General features: G+C 45.5%; 1 protein-coding gene across 2 annotated transcripts in view; it reads left to right on the top strand.

Annotated features, from left to right (window-relative positions):
* Positions 1-26,983, top strand: part of TAF4B (TATA-box binding protein associated factor 4b) — a 134,605-nt gene that overhangs the window by 64,907 nt on the left and 42,715 nt on the right. For both annotated transcript variants that reach the window (XM_088469587.1, XM_088469586.1), the window contains 3 exons: positions 5,610-5,779; positions 6,784-6,914; positions 7,651-7,776. In XM_088469587.1, coding sequence (XP_088325713.1) covers positions 5,610-5,779; positions 6,784-6,914; positions 7,651-7,776 — 427 coding nt within the window. The remainder of the gene's footprint in view (positions 1-5,609; positions 5,780-6,783; positions 6,915-7,650; positions 7,777-26,983) is intronic.

Below are 26,983 nucleotides of genomic sequence, written 5' to 3'. Positions count from 1 at the left end.
CCCAGCATTAGTTAGGGCGGTGCGAGCTATCCTCCATATAGAGGATGATGCGCCGGCTCCTAGGTCGAAGTTCCCTAATTTTAAAAAAGCCAAGGTGACTTCGAATGTGTTTCCCCTGTCTGATCAATTAATGGATCATATGGCGGCGGCCTGGCAATTACCCAGTAAGAGGTTCCTGCCTCAGAAGAGGTTGGCGTCAAATTATCCTTTTCCTGAAGCTCATTGCAGGAAATGGTGGGAATCCACCGCCGGCGGAGTCTCCGTCACCCGCTTGATCAAAAGCGCAACGCTGCCATTGCCGTCTATCTCCTCTTTAAAGGATCCCACGGACAGGAAGTTCGAGACTTGTTTGATGTCAATTTACTCTCTTTCCGGGGAGGTGGCTCGCCCGTCCATGGCTATTTCCTGGGTGGCTAAAGCCATTGAGATCTGGGCCAATGCCTTGGAGGATACATTTATTGACGATGCTCCGGATATCCAGAGAGCGTTAGTGGGACAGATGAGGGATGCGGCTTCCTATATTGGGGAAGCGTCCTTGGATGCCAGCCTGCTAACTTCTAGGGTTTTGGCTGCAGCTGTGTCTGCTCGGCGGTCCCTGTGGCTGAGGTCCTGGAGGGCTGGTGCAGACTCTAAAAAGGGTCTAGAGGCCTTGCCTTTTAATGGCGAATTGCTATTTGGTCCAGATTTGGACAAAATAGTTGATACCTTGGCTAAGGGGAGTCGGCTTTCCTCCCTTCGGCATCTGCGCCGGATAAAGTGAGGAGCTCTGCTTTTTGGTCCTTTCGGGTTCAGGGTAAGGCCAAGGGTCAGTCCTTCCCGAGACATTCGGCGACCAAGGCCGCACCCAAGCCCAAAAAGCAGGCATGGAGTGCTCGGCGCCCTTCTTCCAAGCAGGAGGATAAACCTGCTGCCTGATGGGACGGGCCTCTCTCTGGGGGACCCCAGAGTGGGAGGCCGACTTCTCCAATTTGCCCAGTGTTGGAGCAATACCACCATGGATGCCTGGGTTCGAGAAGTAGTCTCTCAGGGGTACGCCCTGTCTTTTCGGTTCAGGCCACCCCCTCTATTTTTCTGCATGAGTCCTTCTCTGGACAAGACCAAAGCTGTCCAGATCCAGGTAACTATAGAATCCTTGCTACAAGCAGGGGTCATTGTACCCGTTCCGCAGTCTCAGCGCGGGACAGGGTACTATTCTACTCTTTCTGGTGCAGAAACCCAATGGTTCTCATTGCCCTATCCTGAATTTGAAGTCTCTGAACACATACCTCAGGGTTCCCAAGTTCAGGATGGAAACGTTACGTTCCATCATTCTGGCGATGGAACTCCCTCGATATCCAGGACGCCTATCTCCATGTGCCCATAGCACCGGCACATCAGCGGTATCTGACGTTTGCTTGCCTGGACCATAACTACCAGTTTCGGGCGTTGCCTTTCGGCCTTTCCACGGCTCCGAGGGTGTTCACCAAGGTGATGGCAGTTATGGCTGCCCACCTTCGGGGTCAGGGTATACGGCTGCTGCCGTACCTGGACGATCTTCTGCTGCTGGCAAGCTCCCCGGAGGAGCTTCTTCGACATCTGACCATTGCTTGTCTTCAAGCACACGGGTGGTTGATAAATTGGAAGAAGTCATCTCTGATCCCATCACAACGGATGGTCCATCTGGGAGCACTTCTGGATTCTTGTCAACAAAGGATTTTCTTGACTCCGGAAAAGGTGTCTTCCCTACAACTGAGGATACACAGTTGCCTGAGCAGTGGCAGGGTGTCGGTCCATTCGGCAATGAGAGTCCTGGGGTCCATGGTGTCGACATTCGACATGGTGGAGTTTGCCCAGTTCCATTCCAGGCCCCTGCAGGGGCAGATTCTTTCGGAGTGGAACGGGTTATCTCACCGGATCCAGTCTCAGATGCTGGTCTTGTCCCTGGATGTGCGCCGGTCTCTGGCGTGGTGACTTCAGTCAGCTCATCTCATCCAGGGTCGCTCCTTTTGGATCCCGGACTGGGTTCTGCTGACGACAGATGCCAGTCTCCGGGGTTGGGGGGCAGTGACCGGCTCGTTGTCTCTTCAGGGCTGTTGGTCGGCGGAGGAAGCCGTCCTTCCCATAAACGTTCTAGAGCTGCGGGCAGTGTACCGTGCTCTACTGTCGTCAGGCACCGTTCTTCACGGAAGAGCAGTTCAGCTGCAATCGGACAACGCTACCACAGTGGCATACATAAATCACCAGGGAGGGACTCGCAGTCGAGCTGCGATGTCGGAGGTGTCTCAGATCCTGGATTGGGCGGAGTGCCACCTTCTGGCAATCTCGGCAGTCTTCATCCCGGGAGTCCTCAATTGGGAGGCGGACTTCTTCAGCCGTCACGACGTGCATCCCGGGGAATGGTCGCTTTACCCAGAGGTGTTTCAACTTCTCGTGGACAAATGGGGACTGCCGGACTTGGACCTGATGGTCTCCTGTCACAACTGCAAGTTGCCCGTGTACGGCTCAAGGACAAGAGATGCAGGCGCAAGCCTAGTGGACGCGCTGTCTGTGAAATGGACGTGTCACCTAGCGTACCTGTTCCCTCTGATTTCCCTGCTACCTCGGGTACTCAGAAAAATCAAACAGGACGGGGGCACGTTTCTGCTGGTGGCCCCAGCGTGGCCCAGACATCCTTGGTACTCCGATCTCAGGAGCTTGTCCGTAGGCGCTCCATTCCTTCTGCCTCAACGTAGGGACCTGCTGTCTCAGGGGCCCTGCCTTTACCCGGATCTGGGTCGGCTGTCTTTGACGGCGTGGCTCTTGAGACAGCCGTCTTAAGGTCCCAGGGTTTTTCTAACTCTGTCATCAGTACCATGATGAGGGCGCGTAAGCCTGCCTCTGCACGGATTTACCACAGAGTGTGGCACACTTACTTTCAGTGGTGTGAGTCCAGATACTTTGATCCTCAGGTGTTCAGGGTTTCTAGGATTTTGGCATTTCTGCAGTCAGGTCTTGACCTGGGCTTACATCTTGCTTCCCTGAAGGTTCATGTATCGGCTCTGTCTGTATGGTTCCAATGTCGGATCGCTACACTGCCTGATGTTCACACCTTTTTCCAAGGTGTTCTTAGAATTCAACCTCCCTTTGTGCCTCCAGTGGCTCCATGGGACTTGGCGGTGGTTCTTGGGGTCCTGCAGGGACCTCCCTTTTGAGCCTCTTGAGTCCGTTGACCTCAAGTGGTTAACACTGAAAACTGTGTTTCTCCTGGCAATTGCTTCGGCCAGGAGGGTATCCGAGTTGGGGGCACTTTCCTGTAGTCCCCCCTTCCTAATTTTTCACCAGGACAGGGCTGTGCTTCGTACTCGTCCTGAGTTTTTGCCTAAAGTAGTCTCTAAGTTCCACATCAATCAGGAACTTGTGGTACCAGCTTTTCAATCTCCTGAAAAAAGCTGGTGAGGCTTCGTTGGACGTTGTACGTGCTCTGAGTTTGTTGATCGGACGGCTTATGTAAGAAAGTCTGATTCCTTGTTTGTCCTCTTTGGTTTTCATAAGAGGGGTTGGCCTGCCAACAAACAAATGTTAGCCCGTTGGCTTTGTTCTGTTATTAGGGAGGCTTATATACAGGAACGTTTACCTGTTCCAGCCTCTGTTAAGGCTCATTCCACTCGGTCTGTGGGTCCTTCTTTGGCTGCTAGACGTGGTGCCTCCGCTGTTCAGCTGTGCAAGGCAGCCACTTGGTCTTCAATTTATAAATTTTTTGAGGTTTTATGCGTTTGACACCTTTGCCTCTCAGGATGCATCCTTCGGGCGCAGGATTCTCCTTTCTGCTCAGGAGCGTCCCCTCTCTTAGTTGAACTGCTTTGGGACATCCCCAAGGTCAACCCTGTGGACCCCCTATGGACCCTGAAGTAGAAAACAAGAGATATGGTAAGAACTTACCTTTATCTCTTTCTACGAAGTCCATAAGGTCCACAGGGCGCCCGCCCTGACGCACCTGGCTTCAAATGGACTGTGTGGCTGGTCAACGGTTTTCTGTCTCCCATTTCTGTGAGTATGGTTTCTTGTGTGTTCCAGTCTTCCTTCTCTCTGTTTAGTCTCCTCCTCCGGCCTTGGCTGCTTACCAACTGAGGTGCCTGTGGCTCGGGGGCGGGGTATAGAGGAGGACGGACCCAAGCGCATCCTGGGAGCAGTGAAAGCTTTAACTGCGTGGTGCCTGTGGATCCAGATCCAGCTATACCCCCAAGGTCAACCCTGTGGACCCTATGGACTTCGTAGAAACAGAGATAACAAAGGTAAGTTCTTACCATATCTCTTGTTGTTTATATCACAGGCTGTGTTTAAAATTGACAGGAGCTGATTGGCTGCAACCTTATCTCTGTTCACTCTATCTCCATCCAAGGCTTCGTAAATAGACCTCAGAATAAGGCAAATTGTCCTTTCCATGATGGAAGCTCTTATAATTGTACTAAATTGTACCTAAACCTGATAGGAACCCTACTTTCTGTAGATTGCTCATGACCATTACATTACTGATTGTGCAGGTAATTGTTCTTGCCAAAATAGACTAAGCTTGTTGTTCCAGCTTACCCTAACGAGTCTGACGTCATGCTTCATAAATCAACATAGATATTGAGCATTAATATACCATGTTAGCAAATTTTCATTTTTAAGACTGTGTCCTACATGAATCATGAATTCTAATTTTATTTGTGAACTACTGCTTGTGATGACCTCAACGGGAGGACAAATTTTGTTGACCACCCAGATGGAACTTCATCCTATTTAAAAATATTTGAAGCAAAAATGGGGACACAGATTGAAAAAGTCTACAGCTTTAGACGAAATGCGTTGCAGTGCCTGCTCCATTATCTGATCCCATATCATTTATTGCTAGAGACCCCCTAAAACAATTACTCTGATCCTAAGGGGTTTATTAACCTGCCAGTTTTCAAAATTGCTGATTTTTTTTCCAGCAGGATTTAAAGCAATTTTATTATAGGTTAAACCAGCGCGTTTCACATTTAGAAAAATTGCTTCTTAATAGATAAACCACCAGTATCTGTCTTATAAAGTAATTGAATATGTGCAACTGGTGACAAAGGGGATGACCCCCTCAAAAAAAAATTCAAAAGCACAGCTCACTGGAATGTCAAACCATTTATTCAATGAAGACATTTATTCATTTTACTATTTAAATTCATTTTATTTTAGATAATCTGAGAACTCCTCTGCTGTACTTACTTTATTGTTCTTTCTATTGCCTGATTCATCAAACAAACCACTACCAAGTGGGGCGTCCAGCCTGCGTTCTATTAGATCTTTACTCCTAATTTGTTAATGTGTAGTTGATTGTGATTCAATCAGCAGTGTCACATTGTTGATATGTTAAGAATATTTCAATACAAAAATAGTATAGTAGATGTGTTTGCGATGATGCCTAAGTATTTACAACATTGATTTGGTAATCATTTGCTGCCTCTATGCTCTAGTGCCAGTGTTATCAGTTACGTCCTCACTAAGTCTTAAAAGGTACAGATTATATTGCATTATATTACTAATCATTTTAGAAATTCAATATTCATTTACTCTAACACAAGTACAAATTAGCTTTATAGATAGTTTGTAAAAAGCATTGCTTTTCTGGATCATAGGGAGGAAGATGATATTAATGATGTCACTTCTATGGCTGGCGTTAACCTAAATGAAGAGAGCGCCTGTATTTTGGCAACAAACTCAGAACTAGTTGGTGCTGTGATTCGATCTTGTAAAGATGAGCCCTTTCTATTTACATCTGCTCTGCATAGCCGAATCCTAGACATAGGTAAGTTGTAGTGAGGTAGGTACTCATTACAGTATGGTTTCTATACATACTGTACCATGGATGCAGTATGCCACTTTACAGAACTAAAAGCAGATGTCTTTCTTGGCTGCAGTAAAACATCTGTTATATTTGGTTCACTATAATAATTATGTAGTTTTGTTTTAAATGTTTCTTTATGTATCATTTAAGTTTGCACTACAATTGGTGACCATTTTGGTTATTTTTACAGTAAATTTAGTTAGTGTAAAACTGCAGTAATACACTAATTGTATATAAACTTTTTTATTTGCGTTGTTTTTGCCTTTTGATTTGTTTTACATATTGCTCTTTTTTTTTTTTTTTTCTTAACTTATGCGGCTATACTTGAGCCAGTTGGGTTGTTGGTTGCAATCACAAAACAACTAGATTTGTAGCCAGTTATTCCTCACCTATGGTCGATCTAACTGCTAAGATTTATTTAAATGCCAGTAAGTCAATTCCGATTAGACTTGTTTTCAGGTCAACATTAATATTCTGCATTTGTGGACGTTAGTGTGGAATGCAAACGAGACTAGGAAGGAACATTGCACATAGTCATGAGCATCATCTAATAGGAATGCAATGTCACATTTTACAGTGCACATTTAGATTAAGTGCATGTAGCATAATTATATATTTTTCAGTTTCTGAATAATATATAAGCTACCTGTAATAAGACCTGCTTTCTCCTATAATGGCTTTGAATTTCTCTACTTAATATTGGTGTCCTAACACTGACCTTGCAAGCAGATATATTCTGAAGGCCAAGTGAAACATTGCCTACACTTTCCATTGCTCCAGGCTAAGTTTTATTAATGTAGTGTCTAATATCTTTGAAGTTGAGAGTGTAGCAGGAAAATCATAATCTACAAGCCTCTATTCTTTAATGGGTATGACTTCTGGAGGGAACAGAATACCTGCTGTGCTAATTATTTCAATTATCAGCTCCCACTAAAACATGTAATGGATTTTCTCTGCTTCCATAGGTAAAAGGCATGACATTAAGGAACTTAACTCTGATGTTATGAACTTGGTCTCCCATGCGACACAGGAGAGATTACGAGGCCTTATTGAAAAACTGACAGTGGCTGCACAGCACAGGTCTACAAACTACAAGGTAAATGAATGTAGTTTACTGAATACTAAGAATCGCCCTCTTCATCTACCTCAGGATAGGCTGGATCTATTTATTTTGATACAGCACTTTTTATATTAAGTGCATGGACCACTAGCGCAAATATTTTTAGATTTGCTTTCTAGGATCTCATTAAAAGTGAGATATCATATTGTGGATGTATCAGTATAATTATGTATATACTGCCCCACCCCCTGCTATTTCCAGCCATGCCCCTCTCTATCCGCTGCTCCGCCCCCTCTCTGCTACTCATGTTCATTATGCTGTCAACATTCTGATTGTGGACATAATCTACCACACCCAATTTCCATACCTGTGCTAGGAAAATTAGAATAAAATCTCCATTGGTATTGTTATACAGCGGTGGTTAAATATGTTGGCAGTATATATAGGATGATAATCATGTTCCTCCTTCAATTTCCATCCACTAAACAATTCTGTGTAAACAAGTACTAAAGCGTAAAAGGAAAATTTAAAGATAAAAAGTAGAAAAACATACAAGGGCTATATTATCGAGAACAACCAATTAACAAAAAAATTCTAATGCTAGGAATTCCAAAAGCACTGGGCAGCATAACACACCCAATGTAGAGAGGGAGATTGGGAAATAGTCCACTTTCATTCTTTTAGTTGAAGTACATTGGGATTGCCACCTCTAATTTCAAAGAACAAATACTATTTTAATAGTTTATTTAATGATTTTGTGTTTTGCTTTCAGAGAAGTGATAGATTCATCCAGTCTAGTGATGTTAGAGCACAGCTTAAGTTTCTTGAGCAACTTGAGCACCTGGAGAAACAGCGCAAAAACGAAGAAGAGCGAGAAATGCTCCTTCGAGCAGCTAAGGTAAGCTAGTAATTTCTCTGGAATTCCTGCAGAGCGGTCCTGTAATGTGTTTTCTCAGTCTGAGATAAGTGATTTGTCAACATTTTTCTGTTCTTTTTTTATGTAAAAATGCATGATTTGACATAATTGCAGTGACCTGTTCAATTGTCAGTTGTGCTTTCAGCAAAGCGTCGTACCTGAATATTTATACTGCACAGGTGGATTTTGTGGGTGGTGGTAAAAGCTGCTGCTTTAAGTACTTTCTTTTTTCTACTTAAGGGTCCATAGAGGATCCACAGGAAACTTTGGGGTATAGGTGATGACGAAGAAACCCGGGCACCATGCAGTTAGTTTTTCTCCCAGAATGCAACGGGGGGCTCCCTCTATACCCCGCCCCCAGGCCGGAGGCTCCTCAGTTTCGTTTGGTGCTGGCCGGAGTCTGGTCACTGTATTGCAGTGGGGCTGTTCCTAACAGCCCTGAAAATTTCAAGTTTTTCTAAGTGCGGTCATCGTGAACAGTCCAGTGGAAGTTCGCACGGCCGGTGCTGAGACGCTGGTACTGATCCGTGCCTCTCGGCGGGCCTTAAGGGACTTGGCTAGCAGGGACCCTGGAGGATTCCTAGACTGCAGCTGGACGCTACGGGGTGCAGGTAAGCGACACAAACCGCGTTGGTGCATGCAGAGATGTATTCTTTTTCCTCCAGGGTTGGGGTACATCCTGGGGATGACAGGAAGTGTGGCCAGGCACTGAGTCCTGCGTCCACACTAAGCCATCTGGGACTTGGGACTGGAGTTCTGCAGAACACTCCAGCATCCCAGGGGTTAAACACTGGCCAGGGGAGGTAGCCTTCCCTGTCTAACAGCTGGCTCCTTCCCGCTGCTGAACACGCCTTTCCACTGTAGTCTGGCTTGATCTGTGACAGCTTCCTGTTTCTGGCCCGCCTCCGCATGAGTTCTTCGGTCATTCTCCTGGCTGTGTCGCTGATCTCCACAGGCAGTGCGGAGAAGGGGCCCCCTACATACCTCTTCTCTATTTGTTGGTCAGTGTATGTAGCACAATCGACCATTTGCTCACAAACACTGGAAAACAGACAAAAATGGTCGTTAAAACACACAAATTTAACCAATTTGAACAATTGTATTTTGTCTGTTTTCCAGTGTTTAAGACCATATGATCAACTGTCATTTGCTCCCATACATTACCAGGTTTTCATTCCAACCAGCCAGATTGGACAGATATCTGACAGATAATTGTATAGTTTATGTCCAGCATTAGTCTCTGTTAAGTGATCCTCTTTACTATGTCTGGCATTGAGAGTGATATGACTAAGTTAACCCCTATTAAACTGCTCTGTAAAAAATGTACAGCGGTGTTAGGGGCAGGGGACATAGCCTCTGAGGAGTTATGTTTCCGGTGTTACACTGCCCCGGGTCCTTCTGAGGCTTCTGCCGTTTAGCAGGAGCCGCCATGGGAGTGCTTTGCAAAAGCACTAACAACCATTGCAGAGCATTTAGCAGGCCCTCCTATGTGTCCACAGTTCAGTTTTCAACAACAGCACCTTTTGCCAGCGCAAAACCTGCTGTAACCTCCTACACATTCACAGGTGTTGCCCCCTCACTGGGTTAATACAGTTCCTGCTATATTGCAGGGTGCGACTGAGATACGTCAACAGGACGCACCTATCGGCAGACCAACTAAAAGGGTCTTGCTATCGTCGCAATCTACTGTAAGGGATGATGATGTGTCAACCGATGACTGACTGCTTCTGGATGAGTCTGACTCTGAGCTACCTCCTCTGGAGGCAGGGGTCAAGTCTAATATATATATTCCAAGGCTAATACAAGCTGTTAAAGCAGCCCTGATCATTAAGAATGAGCCTCCTTCGCCTAAATCTAGGCATGCATATTTCATGGAAGAAAAGATGACTGAGGCTACATTCCCATTGTCTGACCAATTGGTGAATCACTTGGAGGTAGCTTGGGATATGCTTAGAAAGCGGTATCAACCACAGAAGCGTCCAGTCTCTGCTTACCCTTTTGCTGAGAATTATTTTTCCAAATGGGAGACTCTACCGGTGGTGGATTCCCATGTCACGCGCTTGGTAAGAAGCACCACGCTTCCTATGCCTTCCATGTCGTCCCTGAAGGATGTTACAGATAGGAAGGTAGAGGTATGCCATAAATCTGTTTATTTCCTTTCGGGGGGCTGTGTGCAGACCAGCTATGGCCATTTGCTGGGTGCCTCGAGCCATGGAATGTTGGGCTAATAGCCTTGAAACATCCTTAGCCTCTAATGCTACCAGGGAACAGCTGAATCTGGTGGGAATATCTCAGAGATTCGGCTACCTATATAAATGAGGCAGCTTTGGATATTGGATTACTAAATGCCAGGGTTTCTTCGGCGGCCATTGCGGATCGTCATATTCTGTGGCTCCGTTCTTGGAGAGCTGATGCAGAATCCAAGAAGGGGTTGTAGAGTTTGCCTTATGAAGTCTTGTTTGGCCCTGATCTGGACAAGATTGTGAATACCTTAGCAGCAGCTAAGTCGGCTTGTCTGCCTTCTGCTCCAGCCTCTTTGGGGGTTCGGACTCCATCCTCTCTGACCTATCGGGCCCCAGGTAAGGCTAGAACTCAGTACTTTCCCAGGCCATTCACCACCAAGAAATCTGCCAGGCTTAAGAAGCACCCCTGAAGTACCAGACGTCCGGCTGCCAAGCCTGATGACAAACCCTCCTCCCTGGGTGGGAGGCCGACTTCTTTAGTTCGCCCAGTACTGGTGTCAAACGACCACGGATTCCTGGGTGAAGGAAGTGGACTCTCAGGGGAACACCCTCTCCTTCCGCAGAAGGCCTCCCCATCAATTCTTTTGCACAGGACTTCCGAAAAACACGGACAAGGCTTTGGCTATTCAACAGGTGGTACAATCCATGCTACAGGCAAGAGTCATTGTACCGGTCCCGATGTCCCAAAGAGGTACAGGGTGGTATTCCAGCCTTTTTCTAGTCCAGAAGGCAAACTGTTCTTATCGTCCTATTCTCAATCTCCGGTGCCTGAGCAAATTCCTCAGGGTACCCAGGTTCAGAATGGAGACCCTACACTCAGTTATACTGGTTATGGAACCTGGGGATTTTATGGTATCCCTGGATATTCAGAATGCATACCTGCATATTCCGATTGTTTCAGCTTACCAATGTTTTCTTAGGTTCGCTGTATCACAGCAACATTTCCAGTTTCAGGCTCTGCCGTTTGGCCTTGCCACTGCACCTCAGGGTGACAAAGGTCATGGCGGTAATGGCAGCCCATATGCGGCTGCAGGGGATCCGCCTGTTACCATACCTGGACGACTTCTTGCTACTAGCAGGGTACTCAGAGGTACTTCACTACCACATGCAGCTAACAATATTTGTGCACCAGGTACACGGGTGGTTGATATATTGGAAGAAGTTCTCACTGATTCCGTCTCAAAGGATGTACCATTTGGGAGCCCTTTTGGATTCACAACAGCAAAGGATTTTTCTGACAGCAGAAAAGATCTCCACTTTGCAGACGCGTGTATGCAGATGCCTTCACAATTGCCGAGTGTCAGTCCATTCAGCAATGCAGTTACTGGGATACATGGTGTCGACATTCGACATGGTGGAGTATGCCCAGTTTCATTCCCGGCCTCTGCAGGTATTGATCCTCTCCAAGTGGGATGGATTTCCCCATCCGATATGGACTCAAATAATGGTGCTGTCTCCGAAGGTACACCTGTCACTAACCTGGTGGCTACAGACTGCTCACCTCACCAAGGGGCTTCCCTTTTGGATCTCTGACTGGGTCCTCCTGATGACGGATGCCAGTATTCGGGGCTGGGGGGCAGTGACTGGTCCACACTCCTTTCAGGGAAGGTGGACCGCAGTGGAATCTGCACTTCTAATCAATATATTGGAACTGCAGGCAGTTTTCAGGGCTCTGCAGCAAGCCAGGCTGTTGCTTCACGGAAAACCCGTGCAAGTGCAATTAGACAATGCCATGACAGTGGCTTGTCTAAACCGTCAAGGAGGAAATCAGTCAAGCGGCAATGACAGAGGTGTCACGCATTCTGACATGGGCGGAAGGCCATCTACCAAACCATATCGGCGCTGTTCATTCCAGGAGTGCTGAATTCGGAAGCGGAATTTCTCAGCCGTCATGACGTGTATACAGGGGAATGGTCTCTTCACCAAGAAGTGTTTCAGCTGCTTGTGGACCGGTGGGGCCTTTCAGACGTGGACCTCATGGCCTCTCCACTAAATCACAAGCTACTTCAGTATGGGTGCACGACAAGAGACACCAGTGCTCTCTTGGTGGACGCTCTGTCAGTCAAGTGGACGCTCCAATTTGTGTACCTGTTTCCTCCAATCTCCCTCCTTCCTTGAGTAATTCAGAAGTTCAAATAAGAGGGAGACATGGTCCTTCTGGTGGCTCCAGTGTGGCCCTGACGTCTATGGTACTCAGATTTCCGGAGAGTCTCTATTGACACTCCATGGCTGTCGCCTCAATGTCCGGACCTGTTATCTCAGGGACCCAGATCTGGGTCGTCTGTCTTTAACGGCGTGGCTCTTGAGACATCCCTCTTAAAGTCCAAGGGATTTTCCAGCTCTGTGGTTAAAACCATACTCAGAGCACATAAACCTGCTTCTGCTAGAATTTACCACAGGGTATGGTATACTTTTTTTGAATGGTGTCGTCCAAAACAGTTATGACTCCCAGGTGTTTAAAATACCCAGAGTGTTGGCTTTGCTGCAAGCAGGTTTAGACCTTGGTCTCCGCCTTGCTACACTGAAGGTCCATATCTCGGCCCTTTCAGTGTGGTTCCAGCGAAGGATTGCTCCTCTTCTTGATAGCCGCACTTTTCTGTAGGAGGTCCTTCGTATGCAGCCTCCCTTTGTCCCTCCTGTAGCGCGTTGGGATTTAGCTGTTGTCCTTAAGGCTCTCCAGAGCCCTCCATTTGAACAACTGGGCTCAAACTGCTTCAAACTCGCCCTGGGTTCCTTCCTAAGGTGATTTCTAGTTTCCACATTAATGGTGAAATTATTGTGCCGGCCTTTAATTCCTCAGACCTCTCGACAGGGGAGGCCTCATTGGATGTGGTACATGCCCTCAGGATTTATGTGGATCGTACCACTGGTCTTTGGAAATCGGACTCCTGGTTTGTTCTTTATGGTTTCCACAAGAGAGGATGGCCAGCCAATAAACAAACTTTGGCTAGATGGCTTCGCATGACTATCTCTGAGGCTTACATTCATGAGGGCCTTCCAGTCCCGCCCTCTGTTACTGCTCATTCTACTCGGTCTGTAGACCCTTCGTGGGCAGCTCGTTGTGGTGCCTCGGCTGTACAGCTTTGTAAGGCGGCCACGTGGTCTTCTACCCAGACCTTTTTGAGGTATTATGCCTTTGATACCTTTGCCACTCAGGATGCTTCCTTCGGGCGGCGGATTCTCCATTCTGCACAGGAGTGTCCCTGCCGTTGAGGGTACTGCTTTTGAAATCCCCAAGGTTTCCTGTGTACCTTTTATGGACCCTGAAGTAGAAAAGTAGAGATATGGTAAGAACTTACCCTTGTTATCTCTCTTTCTACGAGGTTCATAGAGTCCACAGGGCGCCCGCCATGACGCACCTGTACTTCAGATGGGCTTCGCTCTAGTCACCAGTTTTCTGTCTCCTTCTGTGTGAAAATGTGATTCTAGTGTGTTCCAGACTTTCTTCTCTCTCTTTTATCTTCCTCCGGCCTTTGGCTTTCTACATAACTGAGGAGCTTCCAGCCCGCTGGCGGGGTATAGAGAGAGGCCCCATTGCATCCTGGGAGAAATTTTTTTTAACTGCATGGTGCCTGGATGTCTTCGTCATCACCTATACTCCAAGGTTTCCTGTGAACCCTATGGACCTCGTAGAATAAGCGATAACAAGGGTTAGTTCTTACCATATCTCTACTTTTTTTTTATTCTGCGTGTGAGTTTAGAGGAGATAGTGGGTTTACAGTGGTTCATTTATTGTGCATGTCTACTTTATTTCCATTTGATATAGTACATGTCAAAATCAATCAAAAATCATATAATCCCGTTATTACCACAAAAAACTACATAAATATACCTTCTATAGCCACACAAAGATATTGTGATGTCAGACTACAAAAAATGCTTCTCAACCACTATTCTTATGCTTTTTCAAAATTTGTTTTGTTACCAATGGAAATAAATAGTGTTGAATAATTTTTCTCTGGAATAAGATGTTAAAATTCAAACATTCAAAACTTAGACAAACAAAATGTCAAAAACAAAAATGTCAACATGGTCAAAATGGCAACAGTCATAATAAAATGACACAGCTGCACCCCCCACCCTTCCCCCCACACACACAAAATCAATAACCAGACCTGGACTTCTGAGCCTGGGCTGTTACTGGAAAATAGGGGGAAAACTGCATGAGGTTCCCCCTATTTTCCAATAACTAGCATCGGGCTGAACCAGTCGGTATGATAATTGTATAGCAGGGAGACAAACCGCATGGGATTTCCCTACCATATCATTAAGCAGCCCCAGTCTGGTCATTCCAGGTGGTTGCAGGGGGATAATGGGGATTATATGGTTAATAATAATGTTCTCTACCAGCAACCTATCATTCCCAGCAAGCCTGCCCCGGCATGATGGCACTTCTAGAACCATTAGTCATTAGTGCCAGCATGCCCGGAAATCCAGCCCAGGTTGCTGGGGGTGAATCTGTATCATAGAAGGGGACCATGACGACTAGTAGTACTAGTTTCAAACAACAACTGACTGTGAAACAATCATTTGCAAGAGGAACCAAGTATTACAGCAACCATCCTGTTGCACAGTTGATCACTGAAGCCATGACAGCTATCTTAGCATTAGATCTGCATCCAATATCCATCATTGGCGCTTGTAGTTTTAGGCAATTAGTTGAGGTCATGTGTCCACGCTACAATATTAAATCTGAATTTAATTTTACCAGAACTGCAATTCCTCACCTTTACCGAGATGTTAAAAAAAAGTTATTTGCCTAGAAAATGCCATTGTACTTGACAATGCAGTTAACTAAAGATATGTGCACAAGCGATACTGGTCAAACTAAAGATTACATGAATGTGACAGCCCACTGTGTTGGTGTATCACCTTCAGCAGCATCTAACACACAATGCAAGCTCTTTCACAGGCAGGCAGACTAGTGTCAAACTGTGGGGAGAAACTCAGGGATGTGATAGCAAAATGGCTTACCTCACTAAGGGCTCTATTTATTAACATTATTTTTACTAAAATAAAGTGAAAAAGGGTGTTTTCACACCCTTTTCACATTATTTTAGTTTCAACTAAAGTTACTAAAGGGCAATGGAGTAGAATTCGTAAAATTCTACTCCAACCCCTAATTATCACTTATTTTTAGTAAGCAGATCACATTTCCCATAATTTTAATGGGAAATGTGATCTGGCCAAAGTTACTAAAAATAAATTGTGAAAAAATACCGGGGAAAGCCCTGTGACAATAACACCATCTGGAGGTGGCGTTATCCAGGGTCTCCCCTGGTTACTTCCCAGAGCAGAGCCCGGAGCCGGCTCCCAGTAATCAGCTGTGTGGTCTAAACAGAACACACGCTGATTCACTGTAAAAAAACCAAAACACAACTTACCAGAGTCCAGGGACCGGTGATCAGGGCTCCGGTGATGTCCTCCCTCCGGTCAGCTGGTCTCCCATGCTGCACTGGGGCCTGGTTGTCACCTGACAGGGTACCAGTGCAGTATGGGATGTCAGCTAACCGGAGCCACAGAGCACAGAACACTGCAGGTAAGTGTAATTAAGGGAGAGGGGGCGCGATCGTGGGGGCGGGGCTTGGTGATGGGGCGGGGCTTGATGGCGGTTGGTCGGTACACGCGTCGGCACTTGTCACAGTATTTTTTACGAAAATACCGTGATAAGTGTGCGGAGAGGATTTGCAGGGACAGAGCTTTATCGCAAGCTCTGTCCCTGCAAGACGATTTTTAGTAAATCCCTGTGATATTGCCTGAATTCGCAATGCGTATTCAGTTGGTAATTTCACACTACAATCTGCATTACAAATGCGGATTGTAGTAAATAGAGCCCTAAGACTCTCCTCAGGATTTGTCATTTCCAATAACGCAAGTGACATTGTACGAACATTAAGACTAGGTAAATTTCAACACTTATGTTTTACACACATAATAAACTTGGTGGTTTAGAATTTCTTTAAAACTGACAAGTGTGTGCAGGACATGCTGAGCTTGGCCCGTAAAATTTCTGGGCATTTTTGCCATTCAGAAACTGCATTTAGAAGACTGCAGCAGCTGCAAGATTAGTATCATTTGCCATGCCACCAATTGAAGCAGACGAAATTCCAAGCTTTATTTGCTTCAGAGACTGAATGTACAGCAACAAGCCATCCTAACGTACACATCAAACCATGATCTAGGGAGAGGTGTGACAAGGTACTACCTTACTGCAGCACACTGGAGAATTATCTTGGTATTATGTAAGCTACTGAAACCATTTCAAATTATAACCAATGAAGCGAGTTTAGTTAGGTCATACCCTTAATCTACTGGAAAAGCAGCTGGAGGATATGAAACTAGGCGATTCTGCTAAGTATGTTGGACTTGTAGATCAGGTTCTTTATTCACTTCACCAGGACCAAAGGGCCTGCAGTTGGATCACTACATTTTGTCAACCATGCTTGATCCTAGGTTTAAGTCCCATGTAAAGTCTTTCTTTCCAACTGTCATAGGTTTTAAGAGATGCAAAGAACTCCTTGCGAGTAAGTTGTCAGCTCAAGTGGCACATTACACGACAACATCTCCTGCTTCAGTTTCTCCTGCAAATGCTGCTGCTAGGAAAAAACTGACCTTTTCCAATAGACCCACTGGCGATAATAAGTAAACTCAGTGCACCAGAGTGAAACATTGACATCTGGGTTTAAAGATTTACCCACACATATTGACACCTCTACTGTGACTCAATCTAAAATATGGAAAAAGTGATGTTCATCAAAATTAACTACAAATACTATGAGGAAACCTTTGCCACTGTTACGAGCCACCATGCTGGCCATGACAGCTCACACAGCTTTGTCTCATCATGGCCATTGTTGGCAGAAGGGACGCTGCCTGACATCTTCACAACCAACCACACTGCCATCTGGTCCCAGCTGTTGCCCGGCAGCCAGGATACTTTCTCCCTGCTGTTTCCCCTTACAGCCTGGCAATTACAGAGTGTTACACATATTAGGTGGCTTGTCCTAGTGGGCTTGCTTGATTGGGTGCCTGTTTAGGCAAAAGGCAGTAAGGATTTCGGCCTCACTGCCAGTTATAGCATCCTTGCCCGGCATTGATGCTGATCTGCTATGCTCTTGTCTGCTGATTCTCCGTATATCCTGGTTCTAATCTCTGCAGTGCCTGCCAGCTATATCCAGCTTGCCTCCATGTACCTCAGTGTCTGCAGCATTTCTCACTGCTACCACCAGGATTCCGGCATCACACCTGTCAGCAGTGTTCGAACCACTTCCTTGTCTGCCAGTACTACTCACTGCTACTATGATTCTTGCATCATAAGCTCCTACTATCTTGAGTATAAGTCCTGGTAGCATCCAAGTACCTGGGAAATATTTTTCTTCTTCGGGGTCCATAGAGTCCACAGGAATTACCTTGGGGTATGTGGTTGGAGTGATCCAGGCACCAAACAGTTACAAGCTTTAGCTCCTAGGATGCACTGGGTCCTCCATATATACCCTGGCTACAGGCACTCAGTTTTTTGTTTGGTGCGCAGGATCACCTTTTTAGACAGGGGACTACTCAGGCAGTCCCAAGCTTTTTTTTTTTTTTTAACGAGTATGCAGCGCTAGGCATCCTAATGAACGCCCGTGCTGCTGCTCCATCTACCCCACCAGGGCCGCAACACCAGTGAGGTAACTAATGATTGGCAGGCGCCAGCGGAGTTTGACTATCGATGACGCTGGGCCTGGGACTGCAACCGGAAGACACGGGGAAGCAGGTAAGGTGGTTCGCCGCTTGCGGTGAACCATGTTGGCAGTCTGTGCCCCTGGCAGTGGAGACTTGCCAAAGGTTGCTGCAGTGGGGAACCGGGAACGACTGCTTCTCCCACTAGACCACCTGGGCATATAAATCTGGCGCCAGGGACAGTGGCGGTGGCCATTTAAAAGGCCAGTGTTCCCTGTGGTTTGATACAGCCTAGGTGAGGTAGGCTCTCTCCGGCAGCCCCTCCCCCAGCCGCCGTTTCAGAGGCAAGGTTTTCCCATGTCTGGGTTGCTCCTCCCTGCCTCCCTTGTATATGAGACGCCCAGAGACCACTTTCAAGTGCTCTACTGTAGCTTCAAATCTCAGGAGGTTTGGTCAGTCTCCCTGTATACCTCGCTTTTGGTGGCCAGGTTATACAGAGTTATAGTTGACTAAGAGCCTATTGCAAATGCATTGTATGTGACTTATGCTAGTTCTGCTGTGTGTTAAACTGCATTTTTTGTTTCTGAAAGACTGTCAGTTATAACTATCACTGCTATTTCTCCTCATCCCTCAGACAGGGTAGGGGGCTTTTCTGTGTACTTCACATTTACTAGATATTTGTGAAAGTGGTCACATTGTATTGTTACCTTTATACTTATATATGTAAGCGTATAGGGAAACGAGTTCATGCAGGTTTTATTTGACTGTTATAACTATCACTGCTATTGTTCCATTTAACCCTCAACTACAGGTGTGTAAAGGTTAAATTGTACTTCACATTTGCTTGTGAAGACTGAGCTGCCCATCCCCCTGTTTCCTAATTAATTAGAGATGCTCAGCTGCAATTGAGTGTTTGCTGAGGGGAGATTTGAGCTCTGAGTATACCTTTCTCCTAGGAGCACTAGAATCCTACCAACTTTCTTTTGCTTGTATAAATTGATTCAGTACCAATTTGTAAGTATATTTGTATGCATTGCACTTATATCCTACCAATGTGACTACAATTTAGTGCCCATTTGCAAATATATGTATATGCATGTAGATCCTACCAATCTTGTGTTTTTGTTTTTTCCTAGCCCCCAACTACCTGGTGTATACGGGTTAGAGAGTACTTCACATTTATTTGTATCTGTGAACGGGGTTACATCGCATTGTTAACCCTACACTTGTTATAGGTTACTTACAAATATTTCCCGTGAAGACAACGAGGTAAACAGCAGACTGTTGTCCTTGTGCTGGTTTCATGTAAATCCTGTGCAGTAGGCCTCTCAGGATTTCATACAGGATGGACTGTGTGTTAATTGTTATACACCACAACAGTCCACCTCGCCAGCACCTGTTCAGGGGTCACCTTAAATGTCCTCCTGGTTTCAGGTCGTGACGTAGTTAGTGGATAGCTTATCAGCCCCCACACTGCCTCAAACTTTGGATTTCTCACAGTGATTACAGCCTGCTTTGTTTCCTCTTCCCATACATTTTTCCTGGATGGAGGGTTATGTCCACTCAGTTCAGAATCTGGTTTTTAGCATCAACATATCTGCAGATGTTACATGCGAATAAGGCATCAGCTGTCTAAGCATATAAATGGACTGCACCATCCTCTCAATACACCCTGCTTTCAGATTCTGATATATCATCTGAGGAGGCAGATGATACATAGGTTTCTCCCTCTGTGCCTATCTCGGAGAGGAGGAGTGTTATTAATCAATGGATGTTCCTCTCTAGCAGGGGTGGTTAATTAAATCCTCCTTATAGAAGATGAAGTACCGACTCCTAAAAGCCTAATAATCCTGGTGTTCAGACACCAGAAAGTGATTTAGGTTGAATTACCTCAATCTGAACAGCTCACTGAGTTTATGGGGGAGGCATGGAACACTCCAGATAATCTGTTCCAGATTCAAAAAGACTAGTGTCTTTTTACCCTCTCCCATAGGGAGAGTGCATTAGGTGGGAAATCCCCCTCCCTACTGTGGATTCTTACATGTCACCTAAAGGGTTACTCCCCAGAAGTTTGTTTGCACAACTCCCCCCATCAGATTCTTTCTAGGCCATTACCCTCTAGTAGACCATTCATATCTTGCTAAATTTAAGGGTGATAATCCCGATTCCTTTGGCTAACAAGGAAGGAGTTATAACTCAGATTTATTTTTGATTCAGAAGCTAAATGGGTCTCATCGCTCTATTCTGAATCGGAAATCTCTGAACAGGTTCATCCATGTGCTCATGTATGGAGACCCTTCAGTCAATTATGCTGGCAATGGTACCTGGGGATTTCATGGTTCCCTGGACATACAGGATACCATATCTGTATGTATCTTTGCACTATTCCAACAAGCGTTTCTTAGTTTTGCTGTCTGTCAGCAACATTACCATTGCCCTTTGGTCTGTCCACAGCCCCTCGGGACCCCATGATATTGGCAGTCTACTGATGTTTTACAACGTCATCTCCAGCTGACCACTGCCTGTCTGCAGGAGCAGGGTGGATAATCAATTGGAAAAAAATCTTCCCTTTCTCCAACACAGCAGATGGTTCATCTGGGGGCACTACTGGATTCCCTGGCACAAAGGCTTTCTTTCAGTGGACAAGATTTCGGCTCTGCAATTGCGGGTGCGCAAATTGCTCCGCAATCAAGAGGGTATGCATTCACTCAGCAATGTGGTATCCACTTTTGACATCATGGAATATGCCCAGTTCCATTCCAGGCCTCTGCAATGACTGATTCTCTCCCGGAGGAATGGGCAGTATCATCTGATACGGTCCCACACTATCCTCCTCTCTTGGAAAGTTAGGTTTCCCTCTCTTGGCTGCAAATGTATCATCTAGACAAGGGTCGCCCCTTCTGGATACCAGATAGAGTGCTCCTCACCACGGATGCCAGCCTCTGCAGATGGGGCGCAGTGACAGGTCATCATACTTTTCAGGGAAGATGGATGTCCAAGGAGGGTCACCTGTCCATTAACATCCTGGAACTTCGTGCAGAATACAAAGCACTCAATCAAGCACAGGATATCCTAAAGGGCAAGCATGTCCAAATCCAGGCTGAAAAGCTGTCCATAGTAGCCTACCTCAACCATCAGGGAGGCACACGAAGTCTGACAGCCATGAGGGAAGTGACAAACATTCTGGTCTGGGCAGAATGTCATCTTCTGCCAATTATAATTCCCGGAGTCCTAAATGGGGAAGCAGACTTCCTAAGTAGTCAGGACATACACGCTGGGGAATATGCTTTTCATCCGGATGTCTTTCAGGTTCTAGTGGACAAATGGGGACTACCAGAAGTATACCTGATGGTCTCACGTCACAATTACAAGGTCCCCAGGTACTTAACCAGAACCAGAGACCCCTCAGCCTCCTTTGTGGATACTATGGAAGTAAGATGGTACTTCAATCTGGCATACCTATTTCCTCCAATCTCCCTCCTCCTAAGGGTCATCAGGAAATTCAAGCATGAGGGCAGCACAGTAATACTGATAGCTCCTGCTTGGCCCAGACACCATTGGTTCACTGACTTAGAGACTGTCAATAGACAATCCGTGGCCTCTTCCTCTAAGGCCGGACCTGTTAGCACTGCCTGCATCCAGACCTTCCTCGTCTGTCTTTGACGGCGGTGCTCTTGAGTCTTCTATCTTAAGAGCCAAGGGTTTTACTACCTCTGCAAGTCAGATGATGCTTAGGGCACGAAAGCCTTCCTCTACCCGCATCTTTTACAGAATTTGGTACTCATAATTTCAATGGTGTTTACATAGAAAATATGACGCTGACGTTTTTAGGGTCTCACGAGTGCTTGATTTTCTCCAGGCTGGCCACCCTCACAGTTCAGGTATCTGCACTATCAGTTTGGTTTCAGCGAAGGATCGCCCCTCTGCCTGATGATCGAACATTTTTTGCAGGGTGTTCTGAGGGTTCAGCCTCCCTTTGTCCCTCTGGTACCTTCATGGGATTTGTCTTTGGTTCTCAGGGCTCTACTGGCTCCCCCATTTTGACCCCTGAAATCAGTAGACCTCAAGTGGTTGACAGCGAAGACAGTTTTTCTTCTCGCTATCTCCTCTGCTCACAGGGTCTCTGATTTGGCTGCGCTTTCTTGTCTCTACCCCTTTTTGATTTTTCACCATGATAGAGCTGTTCTTTATACCAGGGCGGGCTACCTTCTTAAAGTAGTATCCCGTTTTCGAGTAAATGAAGAAATTGTGGTTCCAACCGTCCAGTCTTCAGACCTCTTTGTAGGTGAAGCTTCTCTGGATGTTGTACGTGCTCTATGTAGCTACATGGATCGTACAAACTCCTTTAGGAAATCTGTTTCTCTTTTTGTGTTGCCACTTTCACAAGCGAGGCTGGCCAGTTAACAAACAGCCTCTGGCTAGATGGCTTCGCATGATGATCTCTCAGGCTTACACACAAGCTGATCTCCCTGTTCCAAACACAGTGACAGCACATTCTACTTGTTTTGTGGGATCATTGTGGGAGGTTTCAATGTGGTGCCTCTGCTGAACAATGGTGCAAAGCAGCCATGTGGTCTTCTGTCCACACTTTTCTCAGGTTTTACGCCTGGGATTCTTTTGCCTCTCAGGATGCTTCCTTTGGGAGCTGGATTCTCCTTTTCTGCTCAGGAGCGTCCCCACCCTTAAAGGAACTGCTTTGTGACAGCCCCAAGGTAATTCATGTGGACCCTATGGAACCCAAAGAACAAAATAAGAGTTATGGTATAACATAAAAAAGAAATGGAAGAACCTGCGCTGGATGTCTTAACTCATAGATCTGATTGGATAATGATGGCTCAAAATACCATATAAAACATAGGTGGCATGATATAATAATCACTAAATAAAAATAGGATATAAGTAATAATAATATACAGTGATATTAGCAATCATATAAGGTATACGGCTTGGATTGAAAAGTACCATTTAATAATGCACATTGGACAACATATAAATGCAATAAAAAATCGCAAAAGACATCAAAGTTAAAAGTAAGTCCCAATAAAAAAAGGGGGAAGTTATAGTAAAATCCAAATACAATAATCAGGATGAAATGTTAGTCACTGATCCTTAATGGTATTCCGGATTAATGTCCAGCAATATAGTTACCAGCTTGTAGAGCAGCAAGCACATTCCACTGCGTAAATGTCCCGATTAGGTGGTAATGGAGCAATCGCTGGAATTTCAGAGAAGTAATGCTGGTCCGGAGGTCCACAATGGAGTTCCCAAATGGGGCAAACGTGGTTGATTATGGTATAACATACCTTTGTTAACTCTTTCTTTGAGGTCCACAGGGCACCCACCCTAACGCACCTAGTTGTTATTGGGTAATCTTGTTTTCCTTTTGTATTTCAATGATTCCCTCTTCTTAGATAATGTTTCTGGTGTACATTGTCCTTCATTCTCCTCTTTCCTTCTCCTGCCTTGGGCTTGGGTACAAACTGAGTGCCTGTAGCCAGGGGTGGGGTGTATATGGAGGACCACCCAGTGCATCCTAGGAGCTAAAGCTGGTAACTGGTGATTAGATCACTCCAACCACATACCCCAAGGTAATTCCTGTGGACCCTATGGACCTCGAAGAAAAAGAGTTAACAAAGTAAATTCTTAAATAAAAGTACTCCCACACATGCTTTGTTTTCCAATGTATTACTCTGTTCGATCCTCGGTGATGGTCATCTACTTTGCATATAGACATCGTGAATAACAGCTTACAGCCATCATTTCCATAGTAATGAATTGGGTGTGCTTTGATTGGTCAGAGCATGGATGTTCCCACGCTAAACCGCTGATGTCGTAAAGGTAACCAATCAGCCACACATCAATGTCGATTTGCATTTAACAACTGCTGGGTTTTAAAGCTGTCAGTTTATAGATCCAAATCACCAGTTTGATCTTTCCATTAAAATCACACTCAGTTACATTTGCCCCTGAATTTGTGCGCACATTTTATATTTGTCCTCACATTTTGCAGTAAACTTTGCTAAGATGCAAAATATTTTATGTTTTTTTTTTTTCCGCTGAATTTAATCCTATCTCTAAATGGTCCAGGGACTGTCAAGAGGCAAGCCACACCAGTTACCTCAGGACAGCAAGAGGTACCAGTGCTTTACCCCCTGGCCCAGCTTTAGAAAAGCAAGACAGGCCAGACAAAGGATATGCCTTTAAAGGAAAGACTTGAATATGCAACAAAAGTAGCCCTTGCAGTGAAGGGCAGTGGATCCAGGAGAAGGATGGCTTTGTTCTAGGAAACCTGAAAATTAATGGGGACAACAGGCAGTCAACTGGGTGATACCAAAGATGATTAGGTTCTCAGTCACCAGAAGTCTTTTTATCAGGAGTACCAGAAGTTACCTCTTTAGGTTGTCAACAGCTTTGTGCACCTTTTATGAAGATGCTGGTGTTGGTGGTTGTACTTTGCGGTTGCGTGAGATTGAACAGTTTTTTTGGCTTTTTTTCGAATGATACCTTCATCAAAATGAAGTACAAATGACTTATGCAACAGCCATGGTGACAGTATGATCACAGATGGCTAATCAGTTCTGAAAATAGCCAGCTAGTCTCATTTATATGGGGAAGAATTCTAGAAATAGGCTCCCTTTAATGGTATGTTTTGTTGCCCCAAGAAAGGCTAAAAGGAGTCAAGGTGACATTCAAGGAAGCAGGAGTATGCTTTAATAGTGGAATGCATTATGGTTCTATGGATGTATTCCTTAACAATGAAAGGCGTGCAGGAGAATGTATTGTCTGAATCTAAACAAATAAAAGATTGGACAATCAATTTCAACTAATAAATGCAGCAAGATGATCTCTGACGATGGAAGTACCCAGCAACATGGAAGCATGCAAGAAGTCCAGAGAATCAAAACTGCTTAACCACAGATGAAAGTAAATGTGGCAGGGTAGCACAGCTAGGGGAATTATAGGCTTAAGAAAAAGATAGACAGTGAAATTAATATTCTTTCAAACCTTTTGGAGATGAAAGTGGTCTAATTTCCAGGAACATATTTTTTTGAATGCATCTTCAAGTGCAGTACCAACCAATAGTGCTCTCTGTCAGTTGGGCATAAAACATAGGCCATGATGAGAGAAACAAAGACATTCTTTTAATATACATAGCCATAGTTGTGGCACACTTTTGCCAAAGAGATTCTGGTTTTCTCAAGCACTAGGCATAGTACTAGAAAACTGTAGGCATTTGATAAATACCGCAGATCCACTGTGACCATATTCATTGTGCAATCAGAACTGTCAAAGATCTGTATTCTAAAGATGTGGAGATTGAGATCTATGAAGGAAAAGGTTTTGATAGGTGATTTATAGCCTTCTAAAAGCCTGGAGACCTAAATCTTTGGCATGCTACAAGAGAGTTCAGAAGTTTTCCTTCTGGTGCCTTCGTGTAGGTGAGAATCCAACAACAGCACAGACTAATCTACAGGTTGGAGCTGAGAAAGTACTGGACCACAATGTCCTTAAAGTCCAGGTCGTAGCATCTTTATTATTTTTTTAAAGAATTCTTGGTAGAAGATTAACTTGTAACTTTGAATCTACAGACAGTTTTTGAGGCATTAACGGAAGAATTATTTGAACCTATTAAATCAGTTTCCCTAAGATAGTAAATTCTGAAGTTACTCTTTTTGGTAGCTGTTACATCTGTCTGGGTTAGCTACAGTAACTGCTCACACTATGGTTTAGGGAGACCCATATGAACATATTTTAGTATAAGGTGGAAGAAATCAATTCAGACCTTACTAAATGGAGTGAAAATTTTATATCCTGTATAGAGATTCTACCTAGACTCTCCTGTCATATCCTGCCACTCTCCTTTCAAGTTCCTCCTTGACTGTTTCAATTAATTTGAATCCATACCTCATCCTTTGTATGGGGATGTAGTCCAAACATGTGCCCTAGATTTAATATGCATATCCTGCTCAGCAGAATGAGGAGTTTGCCTACTGAATTTCAAACTCTACTGTAAGTCAGCCCAGGTCACTCAATGGTGTTGATTCAATTAGTAGCGAATTCCTGGCAGCCGTAAGTGCGGCTGTATGCTGCACTCACGATACCTCTGGACTCGTGGATTTTTGCTCGCACCCTCATAGGTCTGCGAACAAAAATGTGCAAGTCCGGGTAGAGTCCCGGCCATTGCAAGGACAACTCTTGCCCTTCACAGGTAATTGCATCGACCTCGATGTGTCCATTTGTGTGCTCCAGATGCCAATTTCCTATAAAATTGGGTCTGCATTTCAGGCAGATTTGTGCCCCTTTCTTCCCTCATATGGGACTATTTTGTATTGTCGATGTCAATTTGGTATTACACAAATACAAGTAGATCCTTCCTGCTGGTACCAGGGTCATTCCCCATAATTCCAATTTCTACTTCAGGTGTCATAGAAGGTCCACAGGGTGACCTTGGGGTATAGGTGATGCAGAGTCATCTGGGCACCTTACGCATTAAATTCTTCTCCCAGGATGCAACGGGTCTCCCTCTATACCCCACCCCTGGGCCGGAGGCTCCTCAGTTTTGTTGGGTGTCCAGCTGGACTCGGGTTACTGAACATGCAGTGGGGCTGTTGCTAAACAGCCCCTGAAGTTTGAAGATTCTTCTAGGGTGGTAGCGCGGACAGTCCAGTGGAAGTTCGCACTGCCGCGTCATCACCCCGCTGGCACAGAGATGCCGGTACTGATCCTGGGATCTCGGTGAGTCTCTGGGGTCTTGGCTAGCAGAGACTTCGGAGGATGCCTAGACTGCGGCCGGAGCTACAGGACAGCAGGTAAGCGACATGCGCCGTGGTGGTGCTTGCCGAATCGCAGTCTTTTTCCTCCAGGGCTGGAGGAAAGTCATGCGCTTCCACTAAGCCGCCTGGGACAGCGGGTTGAAGTTGGTGAGAACGCTCCAGCGTCCTAGGGGTTAATCACTGGCCAGGGGAGACAGCCTTCCCTGTTTTACAGCCGGCTCCTCCCCACTGCACAGCGCGCCTTTCCACTGCGGTCTGGTTGAACTGTGACAGCTTCCTTCTTCCAGCTCCACCGTCCATGAGTTCTTCCACCATCTCTCCTGCCTGTCGCAGATCTCGGCGGGCGGTGCGTAGTACGGGTCCCTCTACATACCTCTGCTCCTGATGGTGGTCAGTGTATGTAGCACATTGTCCTACTAGTCGCTAAGTCTGTGTAGTTGACTAGTGCCATTTAAGTGCAGGTATTGTTGTTCTACATTTGTCTGCAACTGTATGCTAGCGCTGTCTGAG

The sequence above is a fragment of the Taudactylus pleione genome, unplaced genomic scaffold (genome assembly GCF_031769625.1).
Source record: "Taudactylus pleione unplaced genomic scaffold, aTauple2 ptg000093l, whole genome shotgun sequence".
In the NCBI taxonomy this organism is placed as follows: domain Eukaryota; kingdom Metazoa; phylum Chordata; class Amphibia; order Anura; family Myobatrachidae; genus Taudactylus; species Taudactylus pleione.
The sequence above is the reverse complement of the archived record's forward strand: the minus strand, read 5'-3'. Positions and strand labels throughout refer to the sequence as shown.